The sequence below is a fragment of the Oncorhynchus masou genome, chromosome 30 (assembly GCF_036934945.1).
Source record: "Oncorhynchus masou masou isolate Uvic2021 chromosome 30, UVic_Omas_1.1, whole genome shotgun sequence".
Taxonomy (NCBI): Eukaryota; Metazoa; Chordata; class Actinopteri; order Salmoniformes; family Salmonidae; genus Oncorhynchus; species Oncorhynchus masou.
Window position 1 is genome coordinate 54,814,713 of NC_088241.1, and position 23,548 is coordinate 54,838,260.

At 43.1% G+C, this 23,548-nt stretch overlaps 2 protein-coding genes across 2 annotated transcripts in view; both read right to left on the minus strand.

The window, feature by feature from the left end:
- Positions 1–14,975: 14,975 nt before the first annotated feature.
- On the minus strand, positions 14,976–16,274 carry ccl20b (chemokine (C-C motif) ligand 20b). The gene is made up of 4 exons (XM_064949914.1): positions 16,104–16,274; positions 15,891–15,993; positions 15,626–15,703; positions 14,976–15,497 (listed from the first exon to the last, which is right to left on the minus strand). The coding sequence occupies exons 1-4, from the start codon at positions 16,180–16,182 to the stop codon at positions 15,455–15,457; spliced, it is 303 nt and encodes a 100-aa protein (XP_064805986.1). The 5' UTR covers positions 16,183–16,274; the 3' UTR covers positions 14,976–15,454.
- A 4,773-nt stretch (positions 16,275–21,047) lies between these two features.
- Positions 21,048–23,548, minus strand: part of map3k15 (mitogen-activated protein kinase kinase kinase 15) — an 82,082-nt gene continuing 79,581 nt past the window's right edge. The window contains exons 27-28 of the mRNA XM_064947350.1: positions 22,272–22,348; positions 21,048–21,981 (exon numbers count right to left, since the gene is read on the minus strand). Of these exons, the coding sequence (XP_064803422.1) occupies positions 21,891–21,981; positions 22,272–22,348 (168 nt within the window). The 3' untranslated portion in view covers positions 21,048–21,890. The remainder of the gene's footprint in view (positions 21,982–22,271; positions 22,349–23,548) is intronic.

Sequence of the window (23,548 nt, forward strand, 5' to 3'; positions counted from 1 at the left end):
TGCTATGTTGACTATTGGTTGTTCAAGCCTAACAATAGATGTAATCTTTATATGACACAAACACCTGAATGAATTCAACACAACCAAACAATTAAGAGCCCTGATTGTATAGGTGACCTGAAGTGATATTCAAACAAACGAAAAGCACACCTGATGTTAATGTACTGTAGGTTCACCAGCTGACCTCTGTCAAGACAGCCATGTCGACTGGATTCCCACTGAAGATGAGCAATGCTGCATCAGTTTCTACCACTTTGTCATTTTCCAGATATGAAAAGGAGACATCCCTCAATTATAGGGGATGGTGGTTATATGCTGTGCTTTGGTAAATCTGAACGATTCTGTGCCATTTGAGTAGCCGCCTTCACCTTGTCATGACAACAGTGCCCCCTTAAACCATATGAATATTTAAAATGTAATTTGGAACATAAGACTGTTTATGATATTATAAACATACTGTACTTTAACAGGGCTATATTGTTGTACAGGTGAAATTAAAAGTGTTTTATTACTGCTTTGCCAAGGCCCTTTGAACAAAACTAAAATATAGCTCAACTCTTTAATTTTTTTATTTTAAACACATTTAGCATAGACAAAGTAATTGTGGTAGTCTTAGGCAAACCCTCTTCATTATCACAGTGGCATCTCCAAGTGTCACTTAGACCTTCTTGGATAAAAGTATCTGGCAGTGAACTCAGTAGCTGTGTTTGTTTTAAGCGATGGATCTCATCTCCTGCTTTCAAACATTTCACCACATAGATTACAAGGGATGGATTTGCACCAACAAAATGTCATGTCAGCACAAGGCATGTACAAAATCAAGTAATATGATTAGGCTCATATACATTGTCTACTGGTATGGTTTTTAAATTGAGAACATATAGCTGAACAAGATATTAACAGTGTGTGAGTTAAGCTATTCTCTGTTTCAGATGCACAATGTCAAGAGTTTCATTGCAAATGCCCATAAGGCTAATGTCATCATACTGTGGTTCCCAACTCCGGTCCTCGAGTACCCCCCAACAGTACCGTTTTATTGTAGCTGTAGACAAACACACCTGATTCTACTTGTCAACTAATCATCAGGCCCTCTGAGTTGAATCAGGTATGTTTGTCCAGGGCTACAACAAAAGTGTGCTGTTGGGGGAACTGGAGGGCTGGAGTTGGGAACCACTGCTGTAGACCTATGGCTACATTGGCGTGGCATGCCATTATCAGCTGCATAATGGGTTCACATGGCTGATATCCAGAAAAAATTATGACAACCAAATAAAACTTATTGAGAGCTTATGACTGAACAAAAAGGTAATATCAATTTGAGAATACAACACAAAAACACAGACAAATTAGAGACAGATTCCCTTCCCTTCTTATTGTAGGATTGTGATCTGTGATTAATCAACATCAACACTAGTCAATCTTGAATAATAGTTAAGTGTTTAAACTTGTTTTAATTGTTAACTTAACTTCAAAGAATCAACACTTTCATATTTCAAAGTCTACAAGTAAGCTAACTCATATGTAAAGGTTAGACATTTTAGTAACAAGTAGGCTATTATTACTAAAACACAATTTTAGCTAAAAAAACAAAACAGTCAATACCAGATGTGGTTAACCTCGCTCCATTGATCTCTGATTTACTGGGTGAATAGACTTTTGTTCCAGTACAACAATAGCACACTGGATTATTAATTAACTAATTAAGTTTGATACATTGAATCAGGTGTGTTAGTACTGGGCTGGAACAGAAGCCTGCACACCCAGTTGTAATACTTTTAAACTGTATTTTTATTCACAGAATTTGCTAACATAATCCATGGTGTACAAGGATGTACCTTTTAATCTCGAGACATTCATTGGGACCTCTTCATCTGCAGACAGGATTCGACGTCTCTCTATATCTGAGGAGAGAAAACGGGCTGCTTTATAGTCAAGTTAGACAGCCCAGAATATTATCGCTACAGTGCATTCTGAAATTATTCAGACCCCTTCCCTCTTCCACATTTTGTTAAATTACAGCCATAGGCCAGACAAAATTGATTCACTGTTTAGCTGTCACGAGAATGTTCAATCACAATGATAATCACTAACAATCAATAGCTTTGACCAATCCCCGGGGTTTGTAAAACCATGGGTTTAATAATAATTAGGCAAAGACTCAGTTTATGCAAAAGGCTAGTACAGTTTATTCCCGAGAACGTTCTGAAGTCCACAATACAAAACCAGTCTTTATAACACACAAACAAGTTCAAATCGTAAACTACGCCTTGCTCAGACAGTCTGTTTTTTTCCACTACACAGATACATTGTTTCTTTAATCTGCAACATGTTTCATCATTTTCTGCAAGCCTAACAGTTTCTCTCCTCCACAGGTGGAGAAAGAATGTCCTGTAAGGAACACAGTAATACAACTTGTCTGTCGATAGCTCCTCTTATCATCTGTTTCACACTTGCACCCTGCTTACGTACTAAAAAGGAACAAAAGGTCCTTGTTCTAATCCTGACTAAAACTACACACATCATCAGATTATACACTGCTCAAAAAAATAAAGGGAACACTAAAATAACACATCCTAGATCTGAATGAATGAAATATTCTTATTAAATAATTTTGTCTTTACATAGTTGAATGTGCTGACAACAAAATCACACAAATTATTAATGGAAATCAAATTTATCAACCCATGGAGGTCTGGATTTGGAGTCACACTCAAAATTAAAGTGGAAAACCACACTACAGGCTGATCCAACTTTGACGTAATGTCCTTTAAAACAAGTCAAAATGAGGCTCAGTGGTGTGTGTGGCCTCCACGTGCCTGTATGACCTCCCTACAAGGCCTGGGCATGCTCCTGATGAGGTGGAGGATGGTCTCCTGAGGGATCTCCTCCCAGACCTGGACAAAAGCATCCGCCAACTCCTGGACAGTCTGTGGTGCAACGTGGTGTTGGTGGATGGAGCGAGACATTTTTTAATTAATTTTTTATTTCACCCTTATTTAACCAGGTAGGCTAGTTGAGAACAAGTTCTCATTTGCAACTGCGACCTGGCCAAGATAAAGCATAGCGGTGTGAACAGACAACACCGAGTTACACATGGAGTAAACAATTAACAAGTCAATAACACAGTAGAAAAAAAAGAGAGTCTATGTACATTGTGTGCAAAAGGCATGAGGTGGTAGGCGAATAATTACAATTTAGCAGATTAACACTGGAGTGATAAATGATCAGATGGTCATGTACAGGTTGAGATATTGGTGTGCAAAAGAGCAGAAAAGTAAATAAATAAAAACAGTATGGGGATGGGGTAGGTAAAATTGGGTGGGCTATTTACCGATAGACTATGTACAGCTGCAGCGATCGGTTAGCTGCTCAGATAGCAGATGTTTGAAGTTGGTGAGGGAGATAAGTCTCCAACTTCAGCGATTTTTGCAATTCGTTCCAGTCACAGGCAGCAGAGAACTGGAACGAAAGGCGGCCAAATGAGGTGTTGGCTTTAGGGATGATCAGTGAGATACACCTGCTGGAGCGCATGCTATGTGTAGGTGTTGCCATCATGACCAGTGAACTGAGATAAGGCGGAGCTTTACCTAGCATGGACTTGTAGATGACCTGGAGCCAGTGGGTCTGGCGACGAATATGTAGCGGGGGCCAGCCGACTAGAGCATACAGGTCGCAGTGGTGGGTGGTATAAGGTGCTTTAGTGACAAAACGGATGGCACTATGATAAACTGCATCCAGTTTGCTGAGTAGAGTGTTGGAAGCAATTTTGTAGATGACATCGCCAAAGTTGAGGATCGGTAGGATAGTCAGTTTTACTAGGGTAAGTTTGGCTGCATGATGTCCCAGATGTGCTCAATTGGATTCAGGTCTGGGGAACGGGCGGGCCAATCCATAGCATCAATGCCTTCCTCTTGCAGGAACTGCTGACCCACTCCAGCCACATGAGGTCTAGCATTGTCTTGCATTAGGAGGAACCCAGGGCCAACCGCACCAGCATATGGTCTCACAAGGGGTCTGAGGATCTCATCTCGGTACCTAATGGCAGTCAGGCTACCTCTGGCGAGCACATGGAGGGCTGTGCGGCCCCCCAAAGAAATGCCACCCCACACCATGACTGACCCACCGCCAAACCGGTCATGCTGGAGGATGTTGCAGGCAGCAGAACGTTCTCCACGGCGTCTCCAGACTCTGTCACATCTGTCACGCGCTCAGTGTGAACCTGCTTTCATCTGTGAAGAGCACAGGACGCCAGTGGCGAATTTGCCAATCTTGGTGTTCTCTGGCAAATGCCAAACGTCCTGCACGGTGTTGGGCTGTAAGCAAAACCCCCACCTGTGGACGTTGGGCCCTCATAACACCCTCATAGAGTCTGTTTCTGACTGTTTGAGCAGACACATGCACATTTGTGGCCTGCTGGAGGTCATTTTGCAGGGCTCTGGCAGTGCTCCTCCTGCTCCTCCTTGCACAAAGGCGGAGGTAGCGGTCCTGCTGCTGGGTTGTTGCCCTCCTACGGCCTCCTCCACGTCTCCTGATGTACTGGCCTGTCTCCTGGTAGCGCCTCCATGCTCTGGACACTACGCTGACGGACACAGCAAACCTTCTTGCCACAGCTCGCATTGATGTGCCATCCTGGATGAGCTGCACTACCTGAGCCACTTGTGTGGGTTGTAGACTCCGTCTCATGCTACCACTAGAGCACCGCCAGCATTCAAAAGTGACCAAAACATCAGCCAGGAAGCATAGGAACTGAGAAGTGGTCTGTGGTCACCACCTGCAGAACCACTCCTTTATTGGGGGTGTCTTGCTAATTGCCTATAATTTCCATCTGTTGTCTATTCCATTTGCACAACAGCATGTGAAATTTATTGTCAATCAGTGTTGCTTCCTAAGTGGACAGTTTGATTTCACAGAAGTGTGATTGACTCGGAGTTAAATTGTGTGGTTTAAGTGTTCCCTTTATTTTTTTGAGCAGTGTAGTTTTATGATTCTAATAAATGTCATACAATTATATGGTTTCAGGGTGGAATATTCTAATCATTACTTTTAAGCATACAATTCCCTTATCATTAACGGACCCCCCGCCCCCTGCACGTCGTCTGCAGGTGCGAGTGTGTGTGTTTCATTGTCCAATCCTAGGCTTGAACATGATCTGAGCGCGATCTGAGGCTGTTTGGTCTCTTAGGCATCAATTTGGGAAAGCCTCAAGGGAGAGCGGACAGTGCATTATAAACAAAAAGCTGCATGTATTGGCCAAAAAATAACACATCTGATTATTTAGATTTTTCTCAGTGTGTGGAGAAAAGTGAGGCGGGGCATCTGTTAAACAGTAATTGAACTTTGTCCAGCCTTATTCTAAAATGTCTATATTTTTTCCCCACATCAATCTACACACAACATCCCATAATGAAGAAGATGGCGCCAACAGACATGGCAGCTCTGCTTCTAGATCCAAAGCAACTTTGCAGTATTTAGTTTTTTTTTGTGTGTTATTTTTTACATTATTAGCTCAGAAAGTTGTTTGTGTTATTACATACAGCTGGAAAAAACCTTTTGGATATCAGAGTGGCGGTAACTCACCAGCATGACGACCAGAAATATGACTTTCCTGAATTGGATCCTTTGTTCGTACCCCCCGTGGCAATTGAACTTATCCCAGAGGCCGCTCCAAGACGTCACCGGCGGAGAAGAGTTATTTGGAGTGGACTTCTAGCCGGACTCAGGAGGCGTGCACACTATCCACCGCTTCCTTAGTATTTTACTCGCTAATGTTCAGTCCTTGGATAAGAAAGTAGACAAGCTCTGGGCGAGGATCTCCTTCCAGAGAGACACCAGGGACTGTAAAATACTCTCACAGAATCATGGCTCTCACCAGATAAACTGTCCCTGTCCATACAGCCAGCTGGGTTCTCAGTACATCAGGCAGACAGGAATAAAGAACTCTCCAGAAAGAAGAAAGGTGGTGGTGTATGTTTCATGATTAATATGATTGTGATAACGTACAGGAACGCAAGTCCTTTTGTTAACCCGACCTAGAATATCTCACAATCAAATGACGACCATATTATCTACCAAGAGAATTCTCTTCGGTTATAGTCACAGCCATGTATATCCCCCCTCGAGCCACGACGGCCCTCAAGAAACTAAACTGGACTTTGTGCAAACTGGAAACCACATATCCTGAGGAAGCATGTATTGTAGCTGGGGATTTTAACAAAGCAAATTTTAGGAAAACGCTACCGAAGTTAAATCAACACATTGCCTGTAGTAGTCGCACTACAAAAACTCTCGACCTTTGTGACTCTCCCTTCCATGATGGCTACAAGACCCTCCCCCGCCCTCCCTTCAGAAAATCAGATCACGGCTCCATTCTGCTCCTCCCTCTGTATAGGCAGAAATTCAAACAGGAAGTACCCGTGCTACGGTCTATTCAATGCTGGTCTGACCAATCAGAATCCATGCTTCAAGATTGTTTTGATCACACGGACTGGGATATGTTCCGGGTAAGTCTCTGAGCAAAACATTGACGAATACACGGACACGGGGAGTTCACCAGAAAGTGTTGAGGGGATGTTGTTCCCGCTGTGACTATTAAAACCTACCCAAACCAAAAACCATGGACAGAATGCAGCATTCGCTCAACTTAAAGCGTGAACCACCACATTTAACCACGGCAAGGTGACTGGGAATATGGTTGAATACAAACAGTGTAATTATTCCCTCCGTAAGGCAATCAAACAGGCAAAACGTCAGTACAGAGAAAGTGGAGTCGCAATTCAACGGCTCAGACACAAGACGTATGGAGCAGGGTCTACAGACAATCACGGATTACAAACGGAAAACCAGGCACGTTGGGGACACCGACGTCTTGATCCCGGACAAGCTAAACACCTTCTTCACCTGCTTTGAGGATAACACAGTGCCACTGACGCCGTCTGCTCGCAAGGACTATGGGCTCTCGTTCTCCGTGGCCGACGTGGGTAAGACATTTAAGCGTGTTAACCCACGCAAGGCTGCTGGGTCAGACGGTATCCCTAGCTGCGTCCTCCAAGCATGCACAGATCAACTGGCTGGAGTGTTTACGGACATATTCAATCTCTTCCTATCCCAGTCTGCTGTCACCATTTGCTTCAAGACGTCCACCATTGTTCCAGTACCCAAGAAAGCAAAGGTAACTGAACTAAATTACTATCGGCCCGTAGCACTCACTTCTGTCATCATGAAGTGCTTTGAGAGGCTAGTTAAGGATCATATCACCTCCGCCTTACCTGACATCCTCGACCCACTTCAATTTGCATACCACCCCAATAGATCCACAGATGATGCAATCGCCATTGCACTGCCCACTGCCCTATCCCTTCTGGACAAGAGGAATACCTATGTAAGAATGCTGTTCATTGACTATAGCTCAGCCTTCAACACCATAGTACCCTCCAAGCTTATCATTAAGCTCGAGGTCCTGGGTCTGAACTAGAGGTCGACCGATTATGATTTTTCAACACCGATACCGATTATAGGAGGACCAAAAAAAAACGATACCGTTTAATCGGCCAATTTTTTATTTGATTTGTAATAATGACAATTACAACAATACTGAATGAACACTTATTTTAACTTAATATAATACATCAATAAAATCAATTTAGCCTCAAATAAATAATGAAACATGTTCAATTTGGTTTAAATAATGCAAAAACAAAGTGTTGGAGAAGAAAGTAAAAGTGCAATATGTGCCATGTAAGAAAGCTAACATTTAAGTTCCTTGCTCAGAACATGAGAACATATGAAAGCTGGTGGTTCCTTTTAACATGAGTCTTCAGTATTCCCAGGTAAGAAGTTTTAGGTTGTAGTTACAGAAATTATAGGATTATAGTTATAGTCCGGGGCCCTCGCAGCGGACTGAAGACCCTCGTAGAGGGTGCCACTGGGAGAAGGGAGATGACCAAGAACCCGATGGTCACTCTGACAGAGCTCCAGAGTTCCTCTGTGGAGATGGGAGAACATTCTAAAGAACAACCATCTCTGCAGCACTCTACCAATCAGGACTTTATGGTAGAGTGGCCAGATGGAAGCCACTCCTCAGTAAAAGGCACATGACAGCCCGCTTGGAGTTTGCCAAAATGCACCAAAAGGACTCTCAGACCATGAGAAACAAGATTCTCTGTTCTGATGAAACCAAGAATGAACACTTTGGCCTGAATGCCAAGTGTCACGTCTGGAGGAAACCTGGCATCATCCCTATAGTGAAGCATGGTGGTATTATGCTGTGGGGATGTTTTTCAGCAGCAGGGACTGGGAGACTAGTCAGCCTTGAGGGGAAGATGAACGGAGCAAAGTACTGAGAGATCCTTGATGAAAACCTGCTCTAGATCACTCAGGACCTCAGACTGGAGTGAAGGTTCACCTTCCAGCAGGACACCGACCCTAAGCACACAGCCAAGACAACGCAGGAGTGGCTTCAGGACACATCTCTGAATGTCCTTGAGTTGCTCAGCCAGAGCCCGGACTTGAACCCGATTGAACATCTCTGGAGAGATGCTCCCCATCCAACCTGACAGAGCTTGAGAGGATATGCAGAGAAGAATGGGAGAAAATCCCCAAATACAGGTGTGCCAAGCTTGTAGCATCATACCCAAGAAAACTCTAGGATGTAATCGCTGCCAAAAATAGTCTGAATAATAGAACGAGTCAAAATTCACCCAAGGCTGAAAAATAATAAAAGAACGTTGGCTAAAGCTGGAAGACTAGCGCAATCCCATAGCAATGCAATCGATACATTCGCAAGGCTGTTTTGACTGGAGGAAAACAATGGTCAGAGCTCAGTTTTCCAAGGGCAAAAGGTATTTCTGGGTTAGCATTTGATGACAATGGAGTACGCTGCCCAGCCTTACACAATTAGAAAGAGGATATTCTCATGTTTAAAATGGTGTCCAATTCGGAAAAATCTAAATATACACATTGCGAAATATTTGGCAAAATAGACAGACATACCTGTATTTCCCTATAGTAAACAATGGGACGACCTCAGAGTTCCAGGAGTAATTTTTTGTTTGTTTACATTTTAACTACAAACAACGTGGACAGGTCTCATTGCCAACAATAGCATAGCAAGGCATTGTGAAGAACAGCAATAAACTGTGAATTGAACGTTCGGAAGGCGAGTTGGTGCCACTGTGCGCAGATAGAACTAATAGGAGCTGGCAGGGTGAAAAATGCCCTAAAATAAGGTCTGTTTTTTCATGATTACTTAAAAACTATGGCAAACAGATGGGACATATGCTAATATTATGAAACTGGGCTCCACCGCGGATGCAATGAACTAGTTTGTATCAGAAGAAAAGCATTGTTAAAAATGTCATGTGTCCAGCTTACCAAAGGCACTTCAACAAAGTACTGAGTAAAGGGTCTGAATACTTAGGTAAACATTTAAAATTGAAATGTCACATTTAATACATTTGCACAATTTTTGAAAAGTCAAAGGGTCTGACTACTGCACTGTATATCTCTGTCCTCAGTTTTTATCGCTAGGGACTGGAACTGGAGAATTGTTTTATGTCTTCCCACAAAGTTACCTGCCCTATCCAGAGTAGCCTACTCTCCCGTCTCTGACAGCTGGAAGTGCTAACTAATAATTTCACCCTCTTCCATAGCTGTTTGCGAGCTACAAATTTTTTATTAATGTTTTATTTCACCTTTATTTAACCAGGTAGGCAAGTTGAGAACAAGTTCTCATTTACAATTGCAACCTGGCCAAGATAAAGCAAAGCAGTTCGACACATACAACAACACAGAGTTACACATGGAGTAAAAAAAACATACAGTCAATAATACAATAGAAACAAGTCTATATACGATGTGAGCAAATGAGGTGGGATAAGGGAGGTAAAGACAAATGGTGGCAAAGTAAATACAATATATCAAGTAAAACACTGGAATGGTAGATTTGCAGTGGAAGAATGTGCAAAGTAGAAATAAAAATAACGAGGTGCAAAGGGGCAAAATAAATAAATAAATAAAATAAATACAGTAGGGAAAGAGGTAGTTGTTTGGGTTAAATTATAGGTGGGCTATGTACAGGTACAGTAATCTGTGAGCTGCTCTGTCAGCTGGTGCTTAAAGCTAGTGAGGGAGATAAGTGTTTCCAGTGAGAGATTTTTATAGTTTGTTCCAGTCATTGGCAGCAGAGAACTGGAAGGAGAGGCGGCCAAAGAAAGAATTGGTTTTGGGGGTGACCAGAGAGATATACCTGCTGGAGCGCGTGCTACAGGTGGGTGATGCTATGGTGACCAGCGAGCTGAGATAAGGGGGACTTTACCTAGCAGGGTCTTGTAGATGACATGGAGCCAGTGGGTTTGGCGACGAGTATGAAGCGAGGGTCAGCCAACGAGAGCGTACAGGTCGCAATAGTGGGTAGTATATGGGGCTTTGGTGACAAAATGGATGGCACTGTGATAGACTGCATCCAATTTGTTGAGTAGGGTATTGGAGGCTATTTTGTAAATGACCAAAGTCGAGGATTGGTAGGATGGTCAGTTTTACAAGGGTATGTTTGGCAGCATGAGTGAAGGATGCTTTGTTGCGAAATAGGAAGCCAATTCTAGATTTAACTTTGGATTGGAGATGTTTGATGTGGGTCTGGAAGGAGAGTTTACAGTCTAACCAGACACCTAGGTATTTGTAGTTGTCCACGTATTTGAATTCAGAGCCGTCCAGAGTAGTGATGTTGGACAGGCGGGCAGGTGCAGGCAGCGATCGGTTGAAGAGCATGCATTTAGTTGTACTTTTATTTTAGAGCAATTGGAGGCCACGGAAGGAGAGTTGTATGGCATTGAAGCTTGCCTGGAGGATTGTTAACACAGTGTCCAAAGAAGAGCCAGAAGTATACAGAATGGTGTCGTCTGCGTAGAGGTGGATCAGAGACTCACCAGTAGCAAGAGCGACATCATTGATGTATACAGAGAAGAGAGTCGGTTCAAGAATTGAACCCTGTGGCACCCCCATAGAGACTGCCAGAGGTCCGGACAGCAGACCCTCCGATTTGACACACTGAACTCTATCAGAGAAGTAGTTGGTGAACCAGGCGAGGCAATCATTTGAGAAACCAAGGCTGTCGAGTCTGCCGATAAGGATGTGGTGATTGACAGAGTCGAAAGCCTTGGCCAGATCAATGACTACTGCTGCACAGTAATGTTTCTCATCGATGGCGGTTAAGATATCGTTTAGGACCTTGAGCGTGGCTGAGGTGCACACATGACCAGCGCTAAAACCAGATTGTATAGCAGAGAAGGTATGGTGAGATTCGAAATGGTCGGTAATCTGTTTGTTGACTTGGCTTTCGAAGACCTTAGAAAGGCAGGGTAGGATAGATATTGGTCTGTAGCAGTTTGGGTCAAGAGTGTCCCCCCCCCTTTGAAGAGGGGGGATGACCGCAGCTGCTTTCCAATCTTTGGGAATCTCAGACGACACGAAAGAGAGGTTGAACAGGCTAGTAATAGGGGTGGCAACCATTTCGGCAGATAATTTTAGAAAGAAAGGGTCCAGATTGTCTAGCCCGGCTGATTTGTAGGGATCCAGATTTTGCAGCTCTTTCAGAACATTAGCTGACTGGATTTGAGAGAAGGAGAAATGGGGAAGGCTTGGGCGAGTTGCTGTGGGGGGTGCAGTGCTGTTGACTGGGGTAGGGGTAGCCAGGTGGAAAGCATGGCCAACCGTAGAAAAATGCTTATTGAAATTCTCAATTATAGTGAATTTATCAGTGGTGACAGTGTTTCCTCAGTGCAGTGGGCAGCTGGGAGGAGATGTTCTTATTTTCCATGGACTTTACAGTGTCCCAGAACCTTTTTGAGTTAGCGTTGCAGGAAGCAAATTTCTGCTTGAAAAAGCTAGCCTTGGCTTTTCTAACTGCCTGTGTATAATGGTTTCTAGCTTCCCTGAAAAGCTGCATATCACGGGGGCTGTTCGATGCTAATGCAGAACGCCATGGGATGTTTTTGTGTTGGTTAAGGGCAGTCAGGTCTGGGGAGAACCAAGGGCTATATCTGTTCCTGGTTCTAAATTTCTTGAATGGGGCATGCTTATTTAACATGGTTAGGAAGGCATTTAAAAACAATAACCAGGCATCCTTTACTGACGGGATGAGATCAATATCCTTCCAGCATACCCCAGCCAGGTCGATTAGAAAGGCCTGCTCGCTGAAGTGTTTCAGGGAGCGTTTGACAGTGATGAGTGGAGGTCGTTTGACCGCTGACCCATTACGGATGCAGGCAATGAGGCAGTGATCGCTGAGATCTTGGTTGAAGACTGCAGAGGTGTATTTAGAGGGCAAGTTGGTTAGGATGATATCTATGAGAGTGCCCGTGTTTACGGCTCTGGGGTGGTACCTGGTAGGTTCATTGATAATTTTTGTGAGATTGAGGGCATCAAGCTTAGATTGTAGGATGGCTGGGTGTTAAGCATGTTCCAGTTTAGGTCGCCTAGCAGCACGAGCTCTGAAGATAGATGGGGGGAAATCAGTTCACATATGATGTCCAGAGCACAGCTGGGGGCAGAGGGTGGTCTATAGCAGGCGGCAACGGTGAGAGACTTGTTTTTAGTGAGGTGGATTTTTAAAAGTAGAAGTTCAAATTGTTTGGGTACAGACCTGGATGGTAGGACAGAACTCTGCAGGCTATCTTTGCAGTAGATTGCAACACCACCCCCTTTGGCAGTTCTATCTTGTCTGAAAATGTTGTAGTTTGGGATGAAAATGTGGGAATTTTTGATGGTCTTCCTAAGCCAGGATTCAGATACAGCTAGAACATCCGGGTTGGCAGAGTGTGCTACAGCAGTGAATAAAACAAACTTAGGGAGGAGGCGTCTAATGTTAACATGCATGAAACCAAGGCTATTACGGTTACAGAGGTCATCAAAAGAGAGGGCCTGGGGAATAGGAGTGGACCTAGGCACTGCAGCGCCTGGATTCACCTCTACATCACCAGATGAAAAGAGGAGGAGTAGGATAATGATATGGCTAAAAGCAATGAGAATTGGTCATCTAGAACGTCTGGAACAGAGAGTAAAAGGAGGTTTCTGGGGGCGATAAAATAGCTTCAAGGTATAATGTACAGACAAAGGTATGGTAGGATGTGAATACAGTGGAGGTAAACCTAGGTATTGAGTGATGATGAGAGAGATGTTGTCTCTAGAAACATCATTGAAACCAGGAGATGTCATCGCATGTGTGGGTGGTGGAACTAATAGTTTGGATAAGGTATAGTGAGCAGGACTAGAGGCTCTACAGTGAAATAAGCCAATAAACACTAACCAGAACAACAATGGACAAGGCATATTGACATTAAGGAGAGGCATGCTTAGTTGAGTGATCAAAAGGGTCCAGTGAGTAGTGAGGTTGGTTGGGGTCAAGGCGATTCAGACAGCTAGCCGGGCCATCGGTAGCAAGCTAGCATAGGATGGAGGTCTGTTTTTAGCCACCTCGTGCGTTTCCGTCGGGAGGATTAGTGGGGTTCCGTGTGGTAGAGGGGATCAATCCAATTCGCAAAAAAGAAAATAGATATAGTTAGAGAGGCCCAAGAAAAAAAAGAAAAAATTGTCCGATAGGTCTATTCAGATAGCAGCCGATAAGACAGCTAACGATTAGCGGACCGCAGATGGGAGTTCAGGTAAAGTCGTGACGGAGGAGCCAGCTGGATAACTCCCTCGGGCAGATAATGTCGGTAGTCCAGTTGTGAAGGCCCGGTGGGGCTCCGCGTTGGCAGTAAAACGGGTCCGGATAGGTGATTGTAGCCCAGGAGTGACTGATGGAACTCTTCAGCTGGCTAGCTCCGGAATAATTGATGTTTCCTCCGGAATCGACGTAAGCCGATAGTCACACGGATAGCAGCTAGCTAGCTGCGAGATCCAGGTATAAATGTCCAGAGCTTGCGGTTGAAATCCGGGGACATGGAGAGAAAAATAGGTCCGGTATGTTCCGAGGCGATAGATTTTCGAGCTAAAGGATAGCTGATGACCACTAACCGTGGTTAGCTGAATACTAACGATTAGCCAGTAAAGAAGCTAACTAGCTTCTGGATTAGCTTCTGGTTAGCTTCTATGGAGGATTACAGATTTGAGGTAAATAATAGTTTCTTTTTTTAAATATAAATTGGTGAGGCGGGTTGCAGGAGAGTGTTTTGAAGATGAGTTTATGGAACAGAAAAAATATATATAAAAAGGTGTAAAACGGTATGCGAAGAAAGTTGTAAATATATATATATACACGGGACACGACAAGGAGGACAAAAGACGTCTGACTGCTATGCCATCTTGGTGACATTTCTTTCCAAATGCATTTGGAGTTTCAACGATAGATACATCAAGATAGCTAAATAGCTAATAATGAAGTTAGCAAGCTGGTTATATTTAATTCACCTAGCTAGTTATACAGTATTTTTTTTTTTTTTTTACTAGTTATACAGTTTGTACAGTTAGCTAACTAGTGAACATTACGTTAGCAGCTCATTTGAGTTAGACTGCAGACTAAGTTTCTGTAGCAAGCTAGTTAATAATACATCGTTTTTGATCATATAACTTATTTACTTAGTTGAATAGGTTCTTCCACTTCCTCTGTTTTCTGGATCTTTAGAAAAACTAAATACTTCCCTAAGTTTCCGGTGGTAGCTAAACTCATCCAGCCAGGTGGGCGACTGGAGGACTTCGGTCTTCCGACATGGCGCTTGGTGTGGTTGCTAGGTGATTTGTGACGCAACTACAAGCCCTCTATAGTGACTGCTGTAGATCGTAGGTATGTGAACAAGGACACAAGGAAGCAAAAATAAGCATACCATTGATAGGCCCGTTCATGCATGCGTCTGTGTTTGATATCCCTTCCTACACTCTTAAATGTTTTGTGTGGATGATAATGGCATTTTTAGCTTTATAATGTTGTCACATACCGGTAGCCTAGTACACATACAATAAGAGTAGAACACACAGTATTTCAAATACCCATTTTATTATCTATTTCATAGCTTTGAGCTTAAAGTAAGTATACTTCAGTAAAACTCATATAGAGATTTGGACACTTTGGAAATACAAAGTTAAAAAGGTTTTCTCTGGCTTCAATTGGAGAGAGGATATGAAACATCAACACAAGCATATTTTGTGGTACTCTGTGTGAAAACTATGTTTTAATGTTTCTACATGTGTATCATAAATACTACACCTGCTGTTTATAAAACAGAACAACAACGATGATAAATACAGTTATTATACACAAACTGAGATGAAACTCAAACTACCTCAGAATCACAGATATGATGAAAAATATTCACTTATATTAAATTATTTAAACATCTTAACCTTCATGAATCTCTCTGTATATTGAAATATATTGCTGTTTGTCTCAGTAAAATATAACATTATAACAATAATGTATTACATGGTGTTCTGTAATGAAAGCCCTCTCCATGGCAACATGAGTTCAGACCCTTTTCTTCAGTTGGGATTTCATCTCCTGACGCTTGCTATGAACAAACACACACACACACACACACACACACACACACACACACACACACACACACACACACACGAGTTAGACAAGGATACACACAACTTTTTTCAACGCTTACATGCCTACAAGTGTACTCACCGCAGACAGCGTTGTACCCTCTTGGTCCAGTCTTGAGAGGGGTCGGCACACACAAACTTGTTCCTTCGATTCTGGAAGCTGCCACAACACAGTACAATGTCAACGCACATTACACACCACAGTGACTGAATGTCAATTGTCTTTCCCTGAATCCTCTCTCCTTGCTTCCGAATGCATTGGAGAAGGAGAAGATAAGAGGAGTCAAGGAAATACCAGCCATTATTCTACACACAATGTGCTAGGATGTGATTGGAGGACGACTCACATGACAGCGTTGAGGTCACATGAGGAAGTAATGTCTTGGAAGCTGTAGCCTTTCAGCCATCGGCAGTGCACCGGACGCCGAGTGAACTTCAGACAGCAGTCCGCTACACACAAACACATGCATTTGTTTTCTGTGTGTCAGCAAGAGACATTGCGTGCATGTATTTGTATTAAGTTTCATGAGCATATATAGCATGTGTGTGTTAGCACTCACCTGATTGTGTGGTGGGAATGAGGGTGATGATGAGGAGAGAGAACAGAGCAGCCAGGACACAGACTCTATAGCTTATCATCCTAATCTTCAGATGGGTCCCACAGAGATACTAAGAAAGGGTGCGAGAGAGAAAGTGTTTTTCAATGGAGTTGAGAGAGAGTGTTTTCTGACTGGGATTTGGAGCTCCTTAAGTAGGGCACTGGCTGGAGTTTCCCAACAGGTGATAGCAATGCCATGGAAAGTATTGGCAGGGGGTGGGCAGGTGGGAACTGTGGGTGTGCAAGTGGGGTTATTAGGTTGTTGAAGGACTTGGTCTGCTCATGTGTGTGCTCTGCCAGAGAAAGTGACTTTTGTTCTCCACTTCCTCCTTGACTGCAGGTTAATGATCTTATTTCCCTCCACTGAAAGATAGGACTGGAATGTGAGAAGTGTGGGAGTAGAGTGGCACAATCTTAACTGAGGAGTGTGAAAATAGTTCAATGAATGGGAGTTGATGTCATGGCTATTCTGTCCAGCTTCATAATGACATCATCTTCTGGTACTAAAATGGTGTTCTGGTTGAGAAGACATATCACCCGATTACAACCAGGTTACTTTCTAGACCAGGGCTGCCCAATTCTGGTCTTGGAGGGCCAAAACACTTCTGTTTTTTGTTTCTACCTGGTAGTTAATTTCCCTCACCTGGTATCCCCCCCCAAAAAAACAGAAGTGTTTCGTCCCTCCAGGACCAGGATTGGGCAGCCCTGTTCTACACGTCCAATTAGACGTCAGTTCAGACTAAAGGCTAAGCTTCTGACAGAGGTTGCGTTATGTTCATCCGGTTTAGGTTTGATCAGTTTAACCTCTAAAAGTCCAGGGGGAAGCACATTGAATAATGCATTCATAAATGGCAAAAAAGACAATCAAAAAATAAATCATAAGGAATAAGGTTTTGAAGTGTCTGTCCTATATCCAGGAGATATAAGAAAGCTCAGGAAATAAATATATATATTTTTTTTTTTACACATATTGAACATATTCAACCCCTTATTTTTATTGGCACACAACTACCTCCATACTTCCATTTGTTTGTATGGGTTACCTTCAGACGAGTCCATTGACACTTGTGTAGGCCAAAACGTACAGACGTTTTCGATAGAAGACCGATTTTTGGAATGTCTCATGGTTTCTCATGGTAGGACACACAAGTTCAAAGAACGGGACCGCCGTGCGCTGGGTTTGGAGGACGCCAGGAGGTGGCTACCTACCCAAATGCATAGTGCCTACTGTAAAGTTTGGCGGAGGATAAATAATGGTCTGGTGCTGTTTTGCAGTTCAAGTGAAGGAAAATCTTAACGCTACAGCATACAATGACATTCTAGATGATTCTGTGCTTCCAACAGTTTGGGGAAGGCCCTTTCCTGTTTCAGCATAACAATGCCCCTGTGCACAAAGCAATGTCCATACAAAAATGGCTTGTCGAGATTGGTGTGAAGAAATTGACTGGCCTGCACAGAGCCCTGACCTCAACCCCATCGAACACCTTTGGGATGAATTGGATCGCCGACAGCGAGCAAGGACTAATCGCCCAACATCAGTGCCCGACCTCACTAATGCTCTTGTGGCTGAATGGAAGCAAGTCCCGACATCAATGTTCCAACATCTAGTGGAAAGCCTTCCCAGAAGAGTGGAGGCTGTTATGGCAGCAAAGGGGGACCTACTCCATATTAATGTCCATAATTTTGGAATGAGATCTTCGGTGAGCAGGTGTCCACATACCTTTGGTCATGTAGTTCATGTAGGTCATGTATTTCTATCTTAAATTGTCAGATTTTGATGGGGATTTCTGTATTATGTCACTTAGATTGATTTACCGGTGCATCAAAGGACTCTTAAGGATTAAGGTCATGTTCAGTTTCATGTCATGGGGTCATGTGACAATGGCTGATTTAACATGCTGTATATGTGTTTATAACCTACAACATCTTATTGCATCATTCTTCCTCCTCACAGGGAGTGTATGTGTATGTGTGTGTGTGTGAGTGTGTGCATGCGAGTGAATTAGTCGTTCAAACACTGGTTTTAACTGTGTAGGTGGACCTGAATTCTAACCTGTGTAGGCATGATAAAGTGTGTATGTACACGTTTTTTTTGTGTGTGATGAAATCCAACCTGCGTAGGGAACCAACATTAGAAACTCTAGACAGAAGCCCTGCACTTCCGTGCAGAGAGAGGCTATTAAAGCTGAGCTGTCAATGAGTAGCTGAACTGCGGTCTCTATTCTCAACAGATATGGTGACACATAATGAAGACATTCATAGACCTTTATTTTTTATTTTAGGAGAGTGGTGATTCACCTTACATAAATTATATGTTTTAGTTTAGATACAGTGCATTTTGAAAAGTATTCAGACCCCTTGACTTTTTCCACATTTTGTGACATTACAGCCATATTCTAAAATTGATTAAATAAATGATTTACCCCATCAATCTACACACACTACCCCATAATGACAAAGAAAAAACAGGTTTTTAGATTCTTTTGCAAATTTATTAACAAATAAAAAACAGAAATACCTTATTTATATAAGAATTCAGACCCTTTGCTATAAGAATCGAAATGGAGCTCAGCTGCATCCTGTCTCCATTGATCATCCTTGAGATGTTTCTACAACTTGATTGGAATTCACCTGTTGTAAATTCAATTGATTGAACATGATTTGGAAAGGCATATCTATATATAAGGCCCCACATAGTAAAAACCAAGCCATGAGGTCGAAGGAATTGTCCGTAGAGCTCTGAGACAAGGATTGTGTCGAGGCACAGATCTGGGGAAGGGTACCAAAAAATGTCTGCAGTATTGAAGGTCCCCAAGAACACAATGGCCTCTATCATTCTTTAATGGAAGAAGTTTGGAACCACCAAGACACTTCCTAGAGCAATCGGGGGAGAAGGGCCTTTGTCAGGGAGGTAACCAAGAACCTGATGCTCACTCTGACAGAGCTCCAGAGTTTCTCTTTGGAGATGGGAGAACCTTCCTGAAGGACAACCATCTCTGCAGCACTCCACCAATCAGGCCTTTATGGTAGAGTGGCCAGACGGAAGCCACTCCTCAGTAAAAGGCACATGACAGCCCACTTGGAGTTTGCCAAAAGGCACATATAGGACTCTCAGACCATGAAACCAAGATCAAACTCTTTGGCCTGAATGCCAAGCCTCACGTCTAGAGGAAACCTGGCACCATCCCTACGGTGAAGCATTGTGCTGGCAGCATCATGCTGTGGGGATGTTTTTCAGTGGCGGGGACTGGGAGACTAGTCCGGATTGAGGGAAAGAGGAACAGATTCAAGTACAGAGAGATCATTGATGAAACCTGCTCCAGTGCATACAGCCAAGACAACACAGGAGTGGCTTTGGGACTGACTGAATGTCCTTGTGTGACCCAGCCAGAGCCCGGACTTGAACCCGATCGAACTTCTCTGGAGAGACCTGTAAATAGCTGTGCAGCGACCCTCCCCATCCAACCTGACAGAGCTTGAGAGGATAAGCAGAGAAGAATGGGAGAAACTCCCCAAATAGAAGTGTGCCAAGCTTGTAGCATCATACCCAAGAAGACTCAAGGCTGTACACGCTGCCAAAGGTGCTTCAACAACGTACTAAGTAAATATTTGAATATTTCAGTTTTTTATTTTTAATTATGGGGTATTTTGTATAGATTGAAGAGGGAAAAAACGATTTGATCAATTTTAGAATAAGGCTGTAACGTCACAAAATGTGGAAAAGGTTAAGGGGTCTGAATACTTTCGAATGCACTGTAGATCAGAAACAGAGAGGGTAAGAGGTTAGGAGGAGTCAAAGTGTGAGTGGTAGACTCAGGGACTGAATCACGGTCTCCGGTGGGGAATAGCACTTGTGTATAGAGCCGGAAATGTTACCCACTAAACCATGGCTCTACACCATAAGTCCATTATAAGGCCTAGACACATTGAGACCACGCATACGATAATCACCCAAGGTCAGAGTAGAGCGTAATCAGATCCAGAGAGATATTTGATCATCAGCAGCAGGAAGGGATGGTGTTAGTGTTATCAGGGGCATTCTTAGAACATCACAACATTCTATAAATAACCACAGATTCCAGGTCTAAAAATAGTAACACAAACAAGGACTATGTGGCTTTATAAGTCTGAACCCACTTCGGATGTAATGCAGGGGAAACCCCTTTATTCACCTTTTTATTTGGTGAATAAACACACTACACATTATGAGCATTAGCCTTACTTACCACCTGTCATCTGGACTCTTCATAGTTTACCCACCTTTTCTACCACTACTCCCTGCTACTGACATCATACCAACACCAACACCATCAACCAGACCTCTGATCTTTACCCTATATCTGTTTGCATTCTATAGATCTTAATTTATGTGATCTATTTTATCAACTGAGTGTTGTCTCTGTTAATAATGAGTGCATCTGAACTGAGGGTTATAGATGTGTGTTTACAGAATGTTGTGGGGATGCTTTCCACGGGAGTTTCCATTTCAGAGTGCGTGTGTTTGCTCTTCAAAACTCTGGTCAATGTTTATCTCAGGGTTAATCTCTCGTTAACCCTCAGAACAAAGACGTACCAGAAAGTAGTCATGGTTACCGCATAGTTTCTTAATATTATGCAAGGGCGGCAGGGTAGCCTAGTGGTTAGAGTGTTGGACTAGTAACCGGAAGGTTGCGAGTTCAAACCCCCGAGCTGACAAGGTACAAATCTGTCGTTCTGCCCCTGAACAGGCAGTTAACCCACTGTTCCCAGGCCGTCATTGAAAATAAGAATTTGTTCATAACTGTTCATAACTGACTTGCCAGGTAAAAAAAAAAAAATACAGGCTTATTCTGGGTTGTGATGAGGGAAGTAAAGTAGCTCATGCAGCATGAAGTTATATTCATCAAGAACCAATGAGTATATATCATTTATTGAAATGACCCTGGAACAGCTGTAAATCGTGCATATTGCACCTTTAAAGTAACACATTGAAATCACATGAAGACATCTAAAATATGAACACAGCTGGGCTAAAACATGAAAATCCACAGACCTGTGCTAACTACAAACACAATTCTACACAATAGACCTCTATACTATACACCTCACTATACAGAATTAGAGAGACCAAAAAATAAACACTACATTACAGACTGGTTGTCTGGTTGTGTGTGTAACTAAATGCCCACTGCCTCTCTTGGCTAGGGCCACAAACTTCCTGGTGCAATGCAGGACCAATGAGCAGGCAGAATTTGGCATGGGACGAAACCTAAGAAGCACGTGTGGTGTACATAACACACACACACACACACACACACACACTCAATCACACACTTAATCAAACACATACACACAACAGTTTGGTCTGTGTGTGCATGTGTGCATGCATAGAAATAGAACGAATAGAATGGGTTTGCAACCTCTAACCCTTGCAATTTGACTGGTAATAATGGGTACACTCACAATGGCTACCTGGTATTGTGTTGCAATAATTCCGATGGTAATATAGAATATTCATTCAAATGACGCTAACTGATGTGGCTCATGGAATGTATTTTTTTGTAATGTCAGTTGAGTTGATTCAACAAATCACAACACAGATTGATGGGTACACTTCCAGCTTTCACTTCCTGCTTTGCCCCTATGGGTACACTTGCAATGGCTGCCTGCCCAACCAATATGCCATCATTGACTTGAATGGGGATGCCGGTTCTATTCATTCTATTTCTCTGTGTGTGAGTGTTAAGGCAGTCGTAGTTCATGTATCCCATCATCCGTCATCTTTGGAGTCATCCCTTGTCAGCCTCTCTCGCTCTCTGTGCCTCTGGATACCCCGCCATATACGACACAGCACCCCACCCCTTCTCACCACACACACACACACACACACACACACACACACACACACACACACACACACACACACACACACACACACACACACACACAGGGAGAGAGAAAAACAAAAATACAGTATTAATTAAAGTGTGTTGCCACAGGTTCTACTACATGATGATACACACACACACAGGCACACATACACACACGCAATGACACACCCCACACGCATACACAATGACACACACACGCAATGACACACACACACACACACACACACACACACACACACACACACACACACAGTAGTTACCGTAGGCGTAGGTAGCGCAGGTCCTCCTTAGTGACATCATTAAGGACATCGCTCAGCGTGTACTCCTCCATTACAAACTGAGACAGAAACATCAACTACATAGAACCATACTAAAACCAGTAAACAACCATACCAGAGGAGGCTGGTGGAGGGAGCTATAGGAGGATGGGCTCATTGTAATGGCTGGAATGGAATACATGGAAAGGAGTCAAAGATGTGGTTTCCATATGTTTGATGTATTTTATAACATTCAGTTTTCTTACTGCTTGCATTTTGTATTGATATTGATGTGTGTATTTTCTGTAATGAATTTAATTCGGGGCTCATCTGTAAAAGAGACCTTGGTCTCAGTAGGACAACCTGATAAAATAAAGGTTAAATAAAATGTATCCCATTCCAGCCTTTACAATGAGCCCATCCTCCTATCGCTCCTCTCACCAGCCTCCTCTGAACTGTACTACAACTCAAATACATAACTGATATATGAACATAAAGAGCGGATATGGGATGTAATAAACTAAACAACCAATGGCAAACTCAACTCAATAACCAATAAAAACACGACCTACACATAAACACTGACACACGCAAGGATGAAATTGTGGTGTAAATATTGGGGGGGACAAACAAAAGACGCGGGGCCCTCCCCCAGAATTGTTTTTATATATACTGCTCAAAAAAATAAAGGGAACACTTAAACAACACAATGTAACTCCAAGTCAATCACACTTCTGTGAAATCAAACTGTCCACTTAGGAGGCAGCACTGATTGAAAATAAATTTCACATGCTGTTGTGCAAATGGAATAGACAACAGGTGGAAATTATAGGCAATTAGCAAGACACCCCCAATAAAAGAGTGGTTCTGCAGGTGGTGACCACAGACCACTTCTCAGTTCCTATGCTTCCTGGCTGATGTTTTGGTCACTTTTGAATGCTGGCGGTGCTTTCACTCTAGTAGTAGCATGAGACGGAGTCTACAACCCACACAAGTGGCTCAGGTAGTGCAGCTCATCCAGGATGGCACATCAATGCGAGCTGTGGCAAGAAGGTTTGCTGTGTCTGTCAGCATAGTGTCCAGAGCATGGAGGTGCTACCAGGAGACAGGCCAGTACATCAGGAGATGTGGAGGAGGCCGTAGGAGGGCAACAACCCAGCAGCAGGACCGCTACCTCCGCCTTTGTGCAAGGAGGAGCAGGAGGAGCACTGCCAGAGCCCTGCAAAATAACCTCCAGCAGGCCACAAATGTGCATGTGTCTGCTCAAACGGTCAGAAACA